This window comes from Nannobrachium achirus, assembly GCF_963921795.1.
Source record: "Nannobrachium achirus genome assembly, chromosome: 3".
Lineage (NCBI taxonomy): Eukaryota > Metazoa > Chordata > Actinopteri > Myctophiformes > Myctophidae > Nannobrachium > Nannobrachium achirus.
Genome location: NC_137812.1, coordinates 23,792,931 through 23,809,764, shown reverse-complemented (window position 1 = coordinate 23,809,764; position 16,834 = coordinate 23,792,931). Strand labels below are relative to the sequence as shown.

Sequence of the window (16,834 nt, the reverse complement as noted above, 5' to 3'; positions counted from 1 at the left end):
TGATGAGTACCACATGTACGCCCTCTGCTGGTGGAACACTGCATGTGTGTGCAGATAAGCCCCTTTTCCACTGCAAGGTGGAACCAGAACTTTCAGGAACCTGAACCAATTGTGTTGGTTCTGGTTTTGTTTCCATTGCGTACGGCCTGGTTCCAGACAAGGTTCCTGGAACCTTTTTTAGGTCCTGCTCCTGAGGTAGAACTGAACTTTAGTTCTGGGAACCTAGGCTGCTCTTTTTATGGGACCTTCCCAGTTAGTTCTGGTTATATGGAAACAAAAGCAGAACTTGGTCCCGGAACTTCACAGGTACTTGAAAGTTCTTGGTTTTGGAAAGTTCTGGTTCTAGTCCTGGGTTGGCCCTACAGTGGAAATGGGGCTTTTGTCTATTTCTAGCATGTTTTACATGTTTATTTTTCTACAATAGCTTTTTTAATAGTCGTCAACTGTAAACACACACACACACACACACACACACACACACACACACACACACACCCCCCCCCCCCCCCCCCAGAAGGAATCAAGTCTAGGACCAACGTAGTCTGACAGTGCATCTCGGGTTCGAGTCCCGCTCCCAACGATCTTTACTGCATGTCCCTCCCCATCTCTCTCTCTCCCAGTTTCCTGTCCACCTCCACTATATATAAGAGGAATGAAGTCTAGCACAACAAAAGGGCTCCATCATCCATTTTCTTTTTATTCAGAAAGGTTTTGCAGGATTCAAGACATTTTTAAAATCTCAGGCATGCCGTCAAGATTGGGTCGTCGCTCGCCTCCCTTTTCCCAGCTCTATAAGAGCCACAATGAAGGCCATTCTCTCTCTCTCTCACACACACACACACAGACATACACACAGACGCACGCACACACAGGTAAAATAGGCACTCTAACAGTACACTGTTGCGGATGGGTCAGATGTGTAGTCCTTGACAGTTATCAAAAGTAGGCACTTTTGAAGTAGACAGTACTGCTATTACTTGGTGGAGCTCCTCCGTTCTAATAATAATCGGTCCTCTCCTTGCCTAAGGAGGAGTCACACAGTGCAGGGCGGGAAGGTAAAAAAAAGAAAGGAAAAGAACAATGGGTATGACGAGTATTTGGGTCGGAGCTTGGCTTAAAGGTCAAACATGTCATTTTCATGCATATTACAAATACAGTAAAGGTATAAGGCCAAGTTGACGATAGTTCAATCACAGGCAGTGGCTGGGGAACCGAGAAAAGTTTTTTCCCGGTCCGATCGCCCATGGCTCCTCCTCACCCCCCGACTGTGTGTCGAAGTGTCCTCGAGCAAGACACAGGTTGGTGGTGCCTTGCGTTGGCTTCCTCCACCGTTTGTTGTGTTAAATGGGTGAATGTTGACGCAACATTGTCAAGTGCTTTGGATCAATGGTTCCCAAACTCTTAATAGCTCGAGACCCAAAAGAGAGTTTAGACGTTTTTGCCTGGGACCCAAACTAGTGAAAATAGAAGATCTACAAGCTCACATCGCAGCGCGGCAATTTCCACTACTTCTTAAAACATTTTGTTTTATAATTCATGGGATTTCTTTGATTTGTCTTTTATTACTCAAAACATTTAATTCGTTTTTTTTATTCCTGAAAAAAAAGAAAAAAAAAGGAAAAGAAAATACTTTTGGGGAATGTTTTTTTAACATGTTTTGAAATGATAATAATTTTTACATAAAATGTAGGAAACAAAAAATAAAGGGACCCATAAAAACGAGTCAAATGGGTCCCGACCCAATGTTTTGGGAACCAGTGACTAAATGCGCCGAGGACCATTTAGCCGATGTCGGGGCGGAATACTCCCATAATTCTCAACGCTGTGCTTGATCATACTGCAGAACATACTGCAGAGCATCAGATCCTCAGGTCTGCTGCTTTTGCCATTTTTTATTTTGAATCCTGAAAAGTAACGGTTTTGAACATGAGGTTTCCACCCGACTCTTATCACAAGAGCAACCAATTCTCATGCTTAAGCCCGGGAAATGCATCTTTGTTACGTTAAGATTTCCCCCACTTTAACCATTATTTTATGCTTTAACTATTAAAAAATAGCAAATATACAAGCTTGTAGATCTGCTATTTTTGAAAAATCATGAACATTTGTGCAAACATTGAAATATATATTTAAAGATGTGTAAATCTTTGCTTCTGGGGGTTCCCTGGAACAAAATATTTTGAAATGGGGGTCGGTGGTCAAATACATATAATTCTAGTTGTTCTCGACATTAAAAGGTTTCAGCACCACTGATCATAGAAACATATGTGTTTCATAAAACCATTAGGATTTAGAAGACATGTTCAGGTATTTTTCAGGCCTAAATGGTTAACGCACAGGAGCTCAGATCACGCAATGTCAACGGCAGCGTTAAACATGATCTTTACAAGCTCTGCTCTGCTTATCGTTGACATTATTGTGCAGTTTTCTTTTCAGCAGACCGCTATGTTAACCCTAATAGATGTTGGAGTCCCTCAGGGCTCTATACTAGGCCCGCCACGCTTCGCTCTGCACTATCAATATCTCCGCCGTTCTACAACGCAATAGCCAATAGCGTTGTGAGCTTAGTAGATCTGCTATTTTCAGCTTTCACTTGTTTACAGTCCCGGAATAAGGAGGACAGGGTTAATAATGTGGCTAACGTATCTCAAGTTAAAGTCTTAGATTTGTTTTGTTACAAAATGATCGGTTAGTTTACGTTTTTAAAAAAGGACAGTAAACTGAGTTCACGGAAACCAGATCGGGAAAATGTAACATTTTAAACAACTGGATCAACCATTTTTTCCAACCCAAAATGGATGACTACGTAATGCTCAACTCTGCGATGTGCTATGCCTGTGAAGAGGAGAATCTTTGATAAATTCGGGGGCGAAATCTGAAAATGGATTCAGTGCAAATGAGAGGATCCACTGAAATCCATTCAGTTATGTAAGAAGTTGCAGTGAGGATTTTTCACATATTTCAAATGAAAAAGCCCTCTCCTCCACGTTTCCTTAAATCCGCAAGCGAAACCGTTTGGCGCCCCATGTGCGACAGAACGCCTCGAGACCGAAAAACGCAATAAATTATCCACGCCGTCTCTTATATCGTATATAATTTACAACATCCGCTTCCCTCAAAAAAAATAAAAAATAAAAAAAAAACATCAATCCATAATTTACTTATTGTTTTTAGTGTCCTTTCATTATTTTTAGCTTTGAATTGCACACAGTGAGATGAGGTTGACAGCAGTTTGAAACTGGAGGCACGGTTTGTGCGTGTCCCCCAAAAGTCTTTTACACAGGAGGTGTTTTCAGAAGCCCTCCCCCATAATAATCATACACCCCCCACACTTGTGCACATGATGAGTTTGGTCCCACAATGTCACTGGGATCTCTCTCTCTCTCTCTCTTTAGAGCATTGGTTCTCAAAGTGGGGGGCAGTCAGAGACCCCCTGCAGCAAAAATGATTGATAGCCAAGGAACCAAGTGGACTCTTAACAGGCCTGTTAACTCTTGAGAGTGTACAGATGGAACCAAATGGATCCGTAAGGATGGGTCTATTTGGTTCCATCTGTACCCTCTCAGAATTATGGGGGTTCCGTTGCCCTAATGCATATGAAAAAGGGGGGTTTCCTTGATTTAAAAAAAGAAAAAAGGTTTGAGAACCCCTACTTTTTAGAGCCAGCCCTCCACAACCCGTTGGTTCTCCCTCACTTTCCTCCAGCAGCCAGCGTCCTCCCCTGGGGGGGACGTTTGGCCTGAGCGTGGTGGTGGTGGTGGTGCCCATCTCCGGTCCCTGCGGTTAGGGGAAGAGTTCCAAACGATAGTAGTGGCTTGTCTCTCTCTCTCTCTGAACGAACGTCGCCTGCTCCCCTCCCAGGGTGGCGGCTCTGTGTGGCACGGCACCGCGGTGCCCACCCCCCCCAAACCCCAAGACCCCTTCCATCACCTCTTCTGTTCCCAGATCTCTGCCATGTTCAGGTCCAGTTTCTCCAGGGTCCGTAGCGCTTGGACGTTCTCCGTGTAGAAGGCCACGTCCGCCCCCACCAGCCTGGAACACAAGCAGCAGCGACAGCACAGGACATGGGTGGGAGTTAAGAGACATGCATGACCAAGATAGAGGAGGTGCAACAGCTGATTGAACAAAGTGATCTAAAAAGGTATGGTTAACCCATTTAGGCCTAGAATTAGAAGGATTCAAAAGACACTTATAGAATCGGGTCAAAATTCTAATGTTCACGACTTTTCAAAAATAGCAGATCTACGAGCTCGCAGCGCGGCACTCGGTGCCGCGCTGTGAGCTTGTATATCTGCTATTTTTCAATAGTTAAAGCATAAAATAATGATACACAAAATATGTACCCGTTCTAAATGGGTTAAAGGAGTAGTTCACCCCCAAAATGGTTTCTCTTTTTCTCTATCGATTACTCACGCCATGGAAATAGAGATAGGAGTTTAATAATCAATGGGGGTACATTTATTGTAATCAAATTATTGTCTTAGGAATGTGACAAAAAACTAAAAATATTATTGAACTCAAGTCTCCATGGCGTGAGTAATCAATAGAAAAAAAGTCATTTTAATATGTTATCTATGGGTCAAAACAAAGGTTTCTATGTTCAACGGTACTTTGAAAGCACTTTATTCTAATAGTATTCATTGTCTCCATCTCTTTAATAAACGGAGTCGTGGCGACAGTCAACATGTGTGAGCGTGTGGAGGTCTACTGCATGCAGGGACGTGCTGGCCATTGGGAAAAGCGGGACAACTCCCGAACGGCCGGTTCATTCTCGGCTGGTCCAGGCCGGCCATTAGGAAAAAATAAATAAAAAATGTCGGCCTTTGTTCCATTTTGGGGGCTGTGCGGCCAACAAAGTAAATCGTCACTGTCGGGGAAAATCCTTGTATTTCCAAGTTTCAAATGTATACATTTTTTCCCAAAGCTGCTTCATCATACAAGGCTGTTGCGCAAAAGTAGTGAAAACAGCAGATCTACAAGCACAAAACGCCTCGCGGTTTCACTAGTTTAAATCATTTTTAAAATGATAAATACAAAGCAAACGGTTTTGGACATATAAGGTTTCCACCCGACAACGATGAAATATATATATAAAAAAAAAAATGAGGGCCTCTCCAACTCTTTTTCCCGGGCTGAATCAGGGGCCCAGCACGTCCCTGACTGCATGAAATGACAGAGTAAATCCTGGTTCGTACCCGTGCTGTGGGCCACCGTTATTCACCACACCGAGCCGAGCTAGCTGCCTCTTGAGGTGCATTTTATAACTGGCATTGATCCTCAGGAACAGCATCTGGACACAGGAAGAAAACTATTAAAACAAGGTCGCAACATGCTTCCATAGAAGACAGAAATGACTGAGATCAATGAGAACTTTAATCCAAGAGATGATGATGTGGTGGAACCTGTGTTTGCTCCTCAGGTAACAGTTCGTAGAGGGCTTCATGCATCTTGGCCATCTGTTTGCAGACGTTGCGGAAGCAGGCTGAGGGCATGGGGGCCTTCACTTCATACTGTTGAAACACCACACACACACACAGACAGTTAACAACTATAGACAGCATCCAGCCACTAGAGGTCACACTTTTACAAGACAAGTTTGCTGAAGAGCTCAACTATGACTGCAGATTAGCCCTATTCACGGCCCACCCACTCAGCAACTTCCTGGTGCTGACGTCAGTTTAGAATGGGAAATTAATACAGAAATAGCTGGACTTAAAGCCAACAAATCATTATTTCGAACGGTAAAGTAAATTATAATGGTTTGTGCCTTTTACTATCTTGTGTTCTTGGTCATGCTAGCCGTATTACTATTATACTATACTATTATATTACTATTCGGAAATTGCATTAAATTAGCGATTTCTGTGTTAACTCTATGGGCTTTTAGCAGGGGTTTACCCTTCAAAACGTGACTTCAGCATCAGGGGGATGCTGAGTGGGCGGGCCGTGAATAAGGCTAATTGAGCTTGTCGATCTGCTACTTTTGAATTTGAATCCTGAAAAGTAACAGTTTTGGACAAATGATGTTTTCACTCGACAGCGACGATATATAGTTATACATATAATTGTTTCCAATTATAAAAATCTTTAAGAAAACAGAGCCTGAACGTACCTTTGATAGAACCTTCTCAAACAGGCTGTCCATGATGGCTACCAGCTTGGCTGAGATCTCTGCTATGTGATCGTTGTAGTCCTGCAAGGAACACAAGACGGGTGCAACACTTAACATAACTAATCATAAACAAATGAATAATCCATCCCCGATTTTGGGCTATGTTATAATACGCAAAAAGTGTAATGCTTTTTGGAAACGTTTCACAAAATAGTGAGAATAGTCGATCTTACAAGCTCACAATGTAGTTTTGATACTGTTCTTTGTGGCAAGCGACACAAAGAACGTCAGCGTCGTTAAGTTTTGGAGAGCGTCTGTTGCCAAAAATCGAAGTGGACGTGGGTACACTGTCTTGTAGGGTTGCAAGCGGGCTTGTTGTTGAAAAACGACATCAAGCCATGGGTTATTTTAGCACCATAGTAGCCGTCTGTCAGTGTGCATCTCTCAGGTGCATTCAGCAACCTTTTCCACACCTTCCAACCATCGGCAGATCAGTATCTCCCAACATCATTCGACTGCCAGTCTGTATTAATATGTAGTCGTCTGTTTGGTGGAGAGCTACCGTAACACAAAGAAGTGTTTTTGCGGCGGTTGCGTGATACAGAGCAGTGATTTGGTGTAACAAGGGTTGAAGCGTCACTATTAATGCTCGACAGCAATGTGCAGAGAGGGGACAGCACAGTGGTGACTCACCTTAGTGATGTGGTCAAAGTGCCTGAGGACGCTGTACTGTTTGGGTTGTAGCTTGGTCTCAAAGTGAGCTCTGATGATGGGAATGTAGTGAACTACCAGCTGGAGGCAACGAGAGGCCAACGCTGTACACACACACAACAAGAAACCTATTAGAAAAGTATGAATATATACAGTATATACTGTGCTAGATAGGAGGTTTCTGTCTGACAACGACGATATGGTATACCATAATGTCTAAAGTCCTAAAGGTTTCTAGAGGTGATGAGTGTTATCATACTGTAGCTGTCAGGCAGAAACGTATCTAACTAAGTAAATTAAAGCCCTACTGGATCATACTACTAGTGTCACACAAAAGCAGCAGATCTGCAAGCTTAAAAAGCGCTGCGAGGCGTTGTAAGCTTGTAGATCAGCTATTTTTGGCAAAGAGGTTTCGTGTACAGGGGAAAAGGAGCAAAGAGTGAAAAGTCAAGTTTATTAAGTATTGACAGTTCAAGTGGTTAAATATCTGGAAACACACATTTACATGAACCCAAAATACACTGATGATTGTGCTGTCAAACGATGAAACTATATGGTATCTATGGGTTGTGGGGGCCTGGGGGGTCCCTGCTTCATCTCTCTCTCAGCTAAGGGGTCCTTGGCCTGAAAACGTTGAAGACCCCTGGTATATATACAGTATACCGTGTGTCCAAGTCCTTACCGAGGTTTCTAGTGGTGATGGTCTTGAGGCCGACCACCTGCAGAGCTCCGGCTCCCAGCACCAGCTGACAGCTCCGAGAGTTGAAGTGCTGCAGGGGAGAACAGAGGAGAGGAGTTCAACCAACCAAGCATTTTAGTGCTTTTCATGCCATGGCCAAAGCTTCACATCATGGGGAAGGGTTATACAGGTGTTTCTGCCAGCATATATAGGACCATTTACAGAGGTGGAGCAACCGTGTCTTTTTGATCTACCCGTAAGATCAGCATAGGCTGTTAGAGCTGCAACGGTTAACTTCATTGAGTATAAGAAATGATCGATTTGAATGATATCATTACATTTAAAAAACATTAACTAATCGATTATTTATTCAAATAGGTTTTAAGTAATATAAACTATGATTACATTATTAAATTGATTTTCAACATCTCATTCAGAGTGCTGTTCGTCGACATCTGTTCATTGCAAACACTGACCAGTAATCACAGCCTGTGAATTAATCATACCATCAACAACCACGAGATGCAAGCCAATCTTTTGGGAACAGGAGTTTCAAACTTTCATGGAATGATATATATTCACATTGAAGTTGGTAGCATATAGTAATTGTGTGCAGTGTAGGGTTGCAACAATCAATTATTTTCCTACTTAATCCCGCATGAGATAATTCAGTTCTCAGCTTCACCCAGCTGATGGCTGCTCAGGTGGTTCTGATGAGCGGTTAGGGGTTTAAGTGTCTTGCTCATGGACACCTCGATACATATCCAGGGTTGAGAATTTAACAGGAATCGAACCCGGGACCGTCTGATTCCCAGGCAGCCTCTCTACCCACGCTCTACCCATTCAGCTATGGCTGCAAAAATAATAAACTAAATTGATTATTGTGATTAAAAACTTAAGCCCCATTTAAAAAGCTGTCATACAACGGTGTCATGCAAAAATAGCCCACCTGCAACCTCACAACGTATCGCATCAAGGTGAGCGTGTAGATCTGTTTTCTCTTGTCACCATTTTGGAAAACTCAATAATTTGATTGAAAACAATGTATGTTATGGATTAGCTGGATTGACTCTTGCACTGCCACACACACCTTGAGGAGATCAGCCAGGCGTGTCAGCATGTCTGTGGTGATGGATGGGATGTCGTTGACACACTGGCAGTACTCCAGGAACATTCTGATCAGCAGCAACACCGTCCTGACGAGAGAGGGAACGGTGAACCCATTAAGACCCATTCTAATGCCTTCTAAATCAGTAGTTCATCTGCAAACCTCAGCATTGTCCTCATATCCCAATCCCAACCTTTTTTAAATATGGTATTGTCTGTTGGGTGGAAACCTTATGTCCAAAACTGTTGTTTTTCAGGATTCAAACCCCAAAACAAGCAGTAGCAGATTGACCAGCTGAAAACGCTTCTACTTTTGATGCTTTTGTGTGATGCTGTACTGTAGTACTGTATGATCAAGTAGGGCGTTGATTTACGCAAAAAACACAAAAAGTTAATGTTTCTTCCTGACCGCAACATACATACCGAATTGTCACATACTGTAGTTGTTTTTAAGATACAGGTGCGTGTCACCAGCGTCAGCAGGTAGGGTTAGGTTTAGGCATAGTTTTACTGAGGTTAGGGTTAGAGTTAGGCATAGTTTTACTGAGGATAGGTTTAGGTGGTCATCCCACCCGGCACCTCCGCATGGTGCAAAAGAAGCGCTCCCTAGCTCCGGTTCAGGCAATCAAAAGCTTCCGTGGCCGGGGTTTGCCTGGAACTGTGGTGTGAATCATAATAACGCGTCAAAGCTGATGAAATACTCTGGTGACACCGTGATGACTGACGTACCCAATGACAGCATATTTCTGTCCGTCCACCAGGAGATGGTCACTGGGTTTCCTGTCCTCTGGACCTAAAAAAGGAGGACAAACATAAACCGATGTCATGTCAAATGTTTAAGACGACCATTACAAAAGGGAATACCGCTAGAGGGATTCAAAACATGATCACACCTTGATTTTCATTCTGATTCACCAAAACCCACAGGGATGACAACCATCAAGAACGTCAGCGTTCTGTTATAAGGAGTTCTGCTCATCATGCTCAGTCAGCGCTGCTACTGCTCGCCCAACCAAGCCTTTTGTTGCCGTCGGGCAGAAACCTCTCATCTCCATATTCAAACCTTTTTGTTGTTGTAAATGAACACACTACTTGATCATATTACAGCGTTACACTATAGTATCAAAAGTAGCAGTAGATCTGCTACTTTTGCCGTTTTGAATTTGAATCCTGAAAAGTAACAGTTTTGAATATACAAGGTTTCCACCCGACAGAGAAGATTTAGTGAGCGCTTACCGCTGATCATGTGTTTCTCGCTTGGCTTAACCACATAAGCCCCATATACTTTTGTCGCATGACAAAGAGCAAAATCAGCTGATCTACAAGCTCACAACGCACTTCGATAAAATGTGTTGTGAGCTTGCAGATCACCAACTTGTGCCTATAATGACATGATTCCCAAGACAGGGATATTATTATTTCCAGTCCAGGAAGGTGGTGAGAGCAGGGCCAGGGTGTACCTGGTAGCTTGCGCTCTGGTAGTGTTATCCTGCCGTCAGCGATGGAGTCGACCAGGTCCTGGAACTCAGCGGGGACCTCTGCCTGCTTCCACCGCTCGTTGTCCAGCAGCAGGCTGTGTGGGGACACCATGACACCATGTCAAAGCAATACACAACAACACACAGGGGGGAAAATAACACAGAGGGTGCAACACATAGACACGTTGCCTAGTGGAAACAGGAACTCAGTCTGAATTATCGAACGCCAAGGAGTACAAGTGAGTTTTCAAACGTGATTTAAACACAGGCAGGTTTTGAGACGCTCTAACACAGTGGTTCTCAACCTGTGGGTCTGGATCCTCAAATTATTTTGGGGGTCCCCAGATAAAGTGCAACATTTTTTTCTCACTCAACAGTAAACAAACCAACAGAGTTTTTAAGTGTATAGATGTTATCTGCACAATTCTAAAGTGACAATTTAAGGACTTTTTAATACCTCTAAAATGACAAATTTAACGTTGGCCAAATTGTCAAATATCAGAGGCAGAAATTGTGAAATAGCAGATCTACATGCTCACAACCCCTCGAAACGTGAACATGTAGATCTGATATTTTCACAATAGAACTGTGTTATACAAAATTGAATACATCAACTCTTAGTGCTCGTCAGGGTGGGGGGTCGCCAGTTAAAATATTATTCTTTTGGGGGTCGCGGCCTGAAAAGGTTGAGAACCACTGCTCTAACATGGGGTGGAGTCTCGTTCCACAGTTTGGGGCGCTGCAGCGGAAAATACACGTCACTAACCTCAGCTTTGTCTTGCGCTCCTCGTGGAAGCGATGGACGAAGCGGTTGGCCTGGCTCTGCAGCGCCCCCCGGAGGGACATGCTGCGCCTGCAGCACAGCTCCTCCGTGTCCCTGATGAAGGCCTCCACGGCCTGGGACAGGCACACGAACTCTGAGGAGCTCAGGCGCTCCAGAGAGCCATCCTGAAGGCAAGAGAAACACAGTACATTTAAAGGTATATTCAGTAATTGTATTTCATTCAAATAAAAATATAATTGGTTACATCTTCCATTAATTCTCCTCACTAGAATGTGTGCCGACCATATAAGGACTTCCACCATGGCCTGTGTTACGAGCATAGCTAGATTCGGTTTTCAGAGATGGCAAGCCAGTCCTCGACCAATCAGGGTAGAGTATGGCCGTAGTTATGTTATGATGTTTAGTTATGATGGTCAAAATAAAGGTTTTGAGAATCACAGTCGCTCTGAATTAAGAACGTCTGCTAAATGCCTAGATTGTAAACTACTGAACTCATAAAATGCCACAGTCTCGTAGTAAATCAGTATCATACATATCCTGAAGCTGGAGACGTACAGTAGGCCTACCGATATTCAGTCATTGGGTCTAATGATCAAAACGAGAACATTATAATGGTGTAAAAAATCTATAAAAAACTAAACATTTCCACGCTGTAAGGCCAGTAAGAGACAAGATGACCCCGGCCACTTTCATTATCACTGAATACACCTTGCAGTAATGCAGTAAATATTAATAGAAAACCCACAGATGATAACGCAAAAGGTGGACAGAGTGAAAACTGCTGCGCTAACTAAACCCACAGAGATTCCATGAAGCACTCCTAGTGCAAGGGGATACTTTACTGTAATGGAAAAGGTAGATATTTTTTATGCTGAACCATTGCAGAGTCGTGTAGTGTCGGGCTAAAGCTAGAAAAGGGGCTTAACAGTGTTTGTTTTAAAGGAAAAAAGATCAACTTCCTGTTGATATACATGCATTAAAGCAAAAATAAAATGTCCTGAAAAAGTTCTGATATGCAATTCGTGAAAGGTGGGTTAGCCGATCATCCAGACCCAATGGAGTTTAATCAGAAGCGCTTTTTAATACGTTTCATTGTTTAAATATTTGTAAAACCCACACACAGATGGTGTGGTGTTCAATAGCATCGAAAAAAAGGTTGAAATAGGGAGATAAGGGGCATTGCACCCGACAGCGACGAAACTGACAATATGCATTTTGGTCAATAAAGCGTGTGCTTGCTAATAAAGGAAGGTTTTGGACATGCAAGGTTTCCACCCGACAATGACGATATTATATATAATGAATTCGTCTTGGGATATTTTAAATGTAGATAGAACCCTGTACCTTGGCTCTGGCCACCAGGACTTTAACACAGCGGTCATGGCTGACATCGGAGGCGGTGCAGAGCAGCTCCTGGATGTTGTTGGCCACGCGGCCCAGCTCCAGCTCCGAGGGCATCATGTCCTCACTGGACCTAGGAGGAGGAAGGACCATGAATCATTCAGACATACTGCTGGAACAGGGCAAAAATCCTACCATTTCCCCCACTCCATGGCTTTCGAGGTTATGAAAAAGTGTTTACAATTGTACAGTCAAAACAAACCCAACACACAGTGCCATAACCAGAAAACGTGTGCTCCTCGGAAACTAATGCGTCTTGATCACATGACCCCAGAGAGTTAATGTGTACCAATTTGTGTGAGTTTTTGACAAAATCTGTAGGAATAGTAGCAAAAAGTGTGTTTAGAAGAAAACGCACTATGGAAAATGTAATCTGGGACAAACAGGGCCTAAAAGTGTCATGGGAATCCAGGGGAAAAAAGGATTGCACGACCTATGGTTCAAGAGAGAGCCAAAATGTGAAGTGGGCTGTTGTAATGCCACCATGAGGAGATTTGCAATCAGGCACTGCATTCATGATGTGTGGCATTTCGTGAACAACGGCCACCGCCACAAACTTTGGAAGCCAATTGAAATGGAATATGAGAAATGTCACGGTCTTGAACACAGCTACAGAGATAACGTATACCGATTTGCGTGAGGTTTATACAAAATCTGTAGGAGTAGTAACAGAAAATTCTTTCACAAAAAACTGACTCCTGGTGGCACTATAATAGGCTAATGTGAAAAGACAGTCACACACACACACACACACACACACACACACACACACACACACACACACACACACACACACACACACACACACACACACACACACACACACACACACACACACACACACACACACACACACACACACACGGACGGACAAGGGCAAAAACATAATGATGCATAAAACTCATCAGCGATGAAACTGCTAAGGATGAGTGGACTTACGTGATGCCTGCCCCTACAGTCGGGAAGCTGCTGGAGGAGGACTCGGTGGTCCCAGAGGCTGAGTCACTACCACAAGCCTCCCCGCCGCGGACCCCCTGCCCTGGCTGCTGCACCCTGGAGCCCGGGGCAGAGCTCTGGTCCTGGGCTGGTGATGCCACCTTGATGAATTGATTGAATACTTTATTAACAGTGCAGAAAGTACAGAGGTAATAATGCTAAAAGGATAACACAAAAAGACCTGAGGGCTTGTTTCCTGTGTATTCAATTCATCAAGACATATAAAGACATAGAATACTATACTAGAGTTCATCAATAGTAGGGCCAGTAAAAGTAGGGGTCATTTCTTTTGGCAAGCTAGAAGACTTGTCTAGGTGTTCTTTTATACATTTTGGTGGCATAATATAAGTAGAATGAATTCATCCCCATGTTTGTGCCAAATCTGGGGGGCATGAGATCAGTGGATCGAGCTCCCTCGTGCCTGTGGGCGTTTCTCACTCTTTTGAAATAGTCAGACAGGTTCATGAGCACTGGTCCCTTTGAGTATCTTGAAAACCAGGCCCATTGCAAGATGCTGTACTCTGTCCTCTACCCTGAGCCAGCTTAGCATAATGAGCAGGGGTTACTTAGGTGAGTCCTAGGTATAAGGTGTAGTAGTAAGTAACCACCTGCTGCTGCTGCTGCTGCTGCTGCTGGGCATCGCTGATGGCGTCGCTGATGAACAGGCCCTCGTGGGTGAGGTAGGCCAGCTCAGCCTCGCCCGGCTGGAGAAGCGGGCAGCCCGAGGAGGAGTTGCTCTGGTGGTCCCGGGGCTCGGAGGAGGAGCCTGGCTGCTGCTCCGACAACACCCGGCTCTTCTGGTTGGTGTCCAGGATCATCAGCACCACGTTCCTGATCACACTCAGAGTGGACTGGTGGAGGCACAGAGGGAGAGGAGAGAGAGAGAGACCTTTACATTTGAGGCAAGCCTCGCTAAAAACAAAGACGAGACGAGTGATTCTGAGAGTTCACAGGGTGATGACTCCAGTCCAGGTGGAGCCGAGGTGCTCACCAAGTTAAATAGGGATTATAAATGAAGAGAGGGAGAAACAGGCAAACTTCAAGCAAACTCTAAGCAATGATTATGCTGAAAAAACATCAATAGGTTGACAGGGCGATTACATACGAAAACAATACAATGCCACTAGGCACCTTTCTTTCTAAGTCTAAGTTCCTAGATCTGTGGTTCCCAAACCTTTTAGCTCAAGACATAAAAGAGAAATTGCATGTCTCCCCGGGAAACAAGTGAAAATAGCAGATCTACAAGCTCACAAAATGACGCTTTGTGACACGTTGTGACCAATGTGGCGTCTGTGTACATCATGTCCATGGTGGACATACCCACCTTGATTCTCTGTAGAAAGAGAAGGAAGTGCTCAAAGACGTTCTTCAGCAGCTCAAACCACTGGGGGAACGTCATCAGACGCATCTGATCAGGTAGCCTGCGGAGCACAAACACATTTTACATATGATGTCTTTTTTTGTTACTTTTACAATGATTGATTGAATTCAAGGCTTCATCGAGTGTGTAATTGATATAAAATAAAGTCATTTTTTGGGTGAACTACTTGTTCCAATAGCCAATAGCACTGTCTCTATCGCTTGGATAGACATGTGATTGTTGAAATGTTAGGTTTTTACCAGTCTGTTTTGTTCAGGGCTGATCTGGCATATACCAGCACCATAAATAGCTTAAATAAACACTCACACAAACCACATATGATGAATGCAAGGCACTCTCACTAACAACAAACAAAACAATGTGACGTGAACACACCCACGGAAACATAACCTGCATCTTTGCACACACCTCAAACCTTCCACATTCTCAGTGGATCAGTGGAGGAAAAAGTACAGGAATGTTTTACGAAGTAAAGGTATCAATACTGCAATGTAGAAATAATGAAATACTCTTACAAGTAAAAGTCCAGTATTCAAAATGTACTATAAGTACGAAAGTATCTGCATCAAAATATACAAAAGAATCTGTATCAAAATATAAAGTACAGTACCAAAAGTAAAAGTACTCATTGTGCAGAATGTCTCATTTCACGACACACTTCAGCCACTTCAAGGGAAGGTGCTTCAAGCTCACAAATGCAACACACTGTGAGCTTGTAGATTCGCTACTTTCAAATAATCGTAGCGGAGTAAGTACAATATTTTCCCCTGAGATTTAGTGAAGTAAAAGTATTGAAAACTGGAAATACTACAGTAAAGTACCTCAAAATTATACTTGAGTAAATGTTCTTAGTGACTTTCCACCACTGGTATTCATCCATACCCTGCTAGGACAGTAAGGACACGCTACGCTCCACTGTAGCCTATTGTCTGTGGACAATGGGCACAGTTCTCATGCATACATCTGCCAGTCAATGTCTTTGAATTTATGGGGTGTTGAACTACATATTTCTCATAGCCGAGGTAGGCTGTTATTGTTAGGCCTGTCGCAATTATTACATAATCGTCTAACCACAATTATTTTTGTCATAATTGTTTCCATGTTGAAAGTTTTTCATATATTTTCAAGCATTTTCAAAAATAGTGGAAATAGCCGATCCACTTGTAGATCAGCTATTTGTTCATTGCTATATGTTCATTTTCAAGTCTAAAGTTGTAAAATAAGACGTCATTTCTTTGTATATTTAGGTTATGAGTCATATCTGACATGTGCAAATTCAAAGCCTACAAGCCAAACAGAAATGTAATTGTCAACAACAAAAACATAATTAAATCGTTAATCGCAATTATTTGAATGACAATTAATCGTCATATAAAATGTAATAATCGTGACAGCCCTAGCCGTCGTTAGGTTGAAGTGTAGTTGTAGTTGTTCAATTCAATTCAATACGACAGTGCAAACCTTGGCTGCTAGTTTTAGGGTAGTCAACGTTTGTGCAATTAGAATTACAATAGACACAATAAACAACACAAGGAACAAGTTCTACTTACTTAGTGACGACTTCGGTGTCAATGTCTTCTATTTGTGAAACACAGTCCACCACACACTGCAAAGAACAACAAACAAGCCCATTCACACATTTTTATCTTCCACTGACTTTGAACCAAAGTATTATTGATCACAATGAAATAATTTACTTTGACTTTTGTTTTTCGTTCTCGTTTGAATTTGAGTACTTTTATCCATCATCAAGTCCTTCCCGTCCTCAGACACTGAGGAAGGAATTCAACACGGAAGAACTTCGGAGAGCTGGTTATTATTTTCTTATTGTGAGTCTTCGTGAGCCGTGCAGCCGGCAAATTGCATTTATACAGACCGAGTGTGCTCGTTTTTGTTTCTATTCTAAACGAGGTCTCATCAAGTCCCATGGTTTGTCTTCCCACCTGTGTGACGAGAGCCTTGGCGGCGAGGATCATCTCATTGTTGTAAATGTCCAGAAAGTCCAGTTTCCTCTGTCTCAGAAGACCAAACACCAACGACTCCAGACGTTCCTGGTTAAGCCATGACACATACTGTACAATGACTACACAGAGATGAAATCAGGCATTATATGTCGTTGCTGTCAGGCAGAAACCTCTATCTCAATATTATAACTTTTGGTGTTTTTTTTAATTAACACCCTGAC

At 43.0% G+C, this 16,834-nt stretch overlaps 1 protein-coding gene across 2 annotated transcripts in view; it reads right to left on the bottom strand.

Moving 5' to 3' along the window:
- Positions 1-719: 719 nt before the first annotated feature.
- Positions 720-16,834, bottom strand: part of vps54 (VPS54 subunit of GARP complex) — a 32,866-nt gene continuing 16,751 nt past the window's right edge. For both annotated transcript variants that reach the window (XM_080721373.1, XM_080721374.1), the window contains 16 exons: positions 16,593-16,700; positions 16,200-16,255; positions 14,593-14,689; positions 13,877-14,119; positions 13,212-13,369; positions 12,216-12,345; positions 10,854-11,035; positions 10,070-10,182; positions 9,339-9,402; positions 8,593-8,698; positions 7,506-7,593; positions 6,806-6,927; positions 6,113-6,193; positions 5,403-5,510; positions 5,196-5,290; positions 720-4,032 (listed from right to left, as the gene is read on the bottom strand). In XM_080721373.1, the coding sequence (XP_080577499.1) occupies positions 3,927-4,032; positions 5,196-5,290; positions 5,403-5,510; positions 6,113-6,193; positions 6,806-6,927; positions 7,506-7,593; positions 8,593-8,698; positions 9,339-9,402; positions 10,070-10,182; positions 10,854-11,035; positions 12,216-12,345; positions 13,212-13,369; positions 13,877-14,119; positions 14,593-14,689; positions 16,200-16,255; positions 16,593-16,700 (1,857 nt within the window). In that variant the 3' untranslated portion in view covers positions 720-3,926. The remainder of the gene's footprint in view (positions 4,033-5,195; positions 5,291-5,402; positions 5,511-6,112; positions 6,194-6,805; positions 6,928-7,505; positions 7,594-8,592; positions 8,699-9,338; positions 9,403-10,069; positions 10,183-10,853; positions 11,036-12,215; positions 12,346-13,211; positions 13,370-13,876; positions 14,120-14,592; positions 14,690-16,199; positions 16,256-16,592; positions 16,701-16,834) is intronic.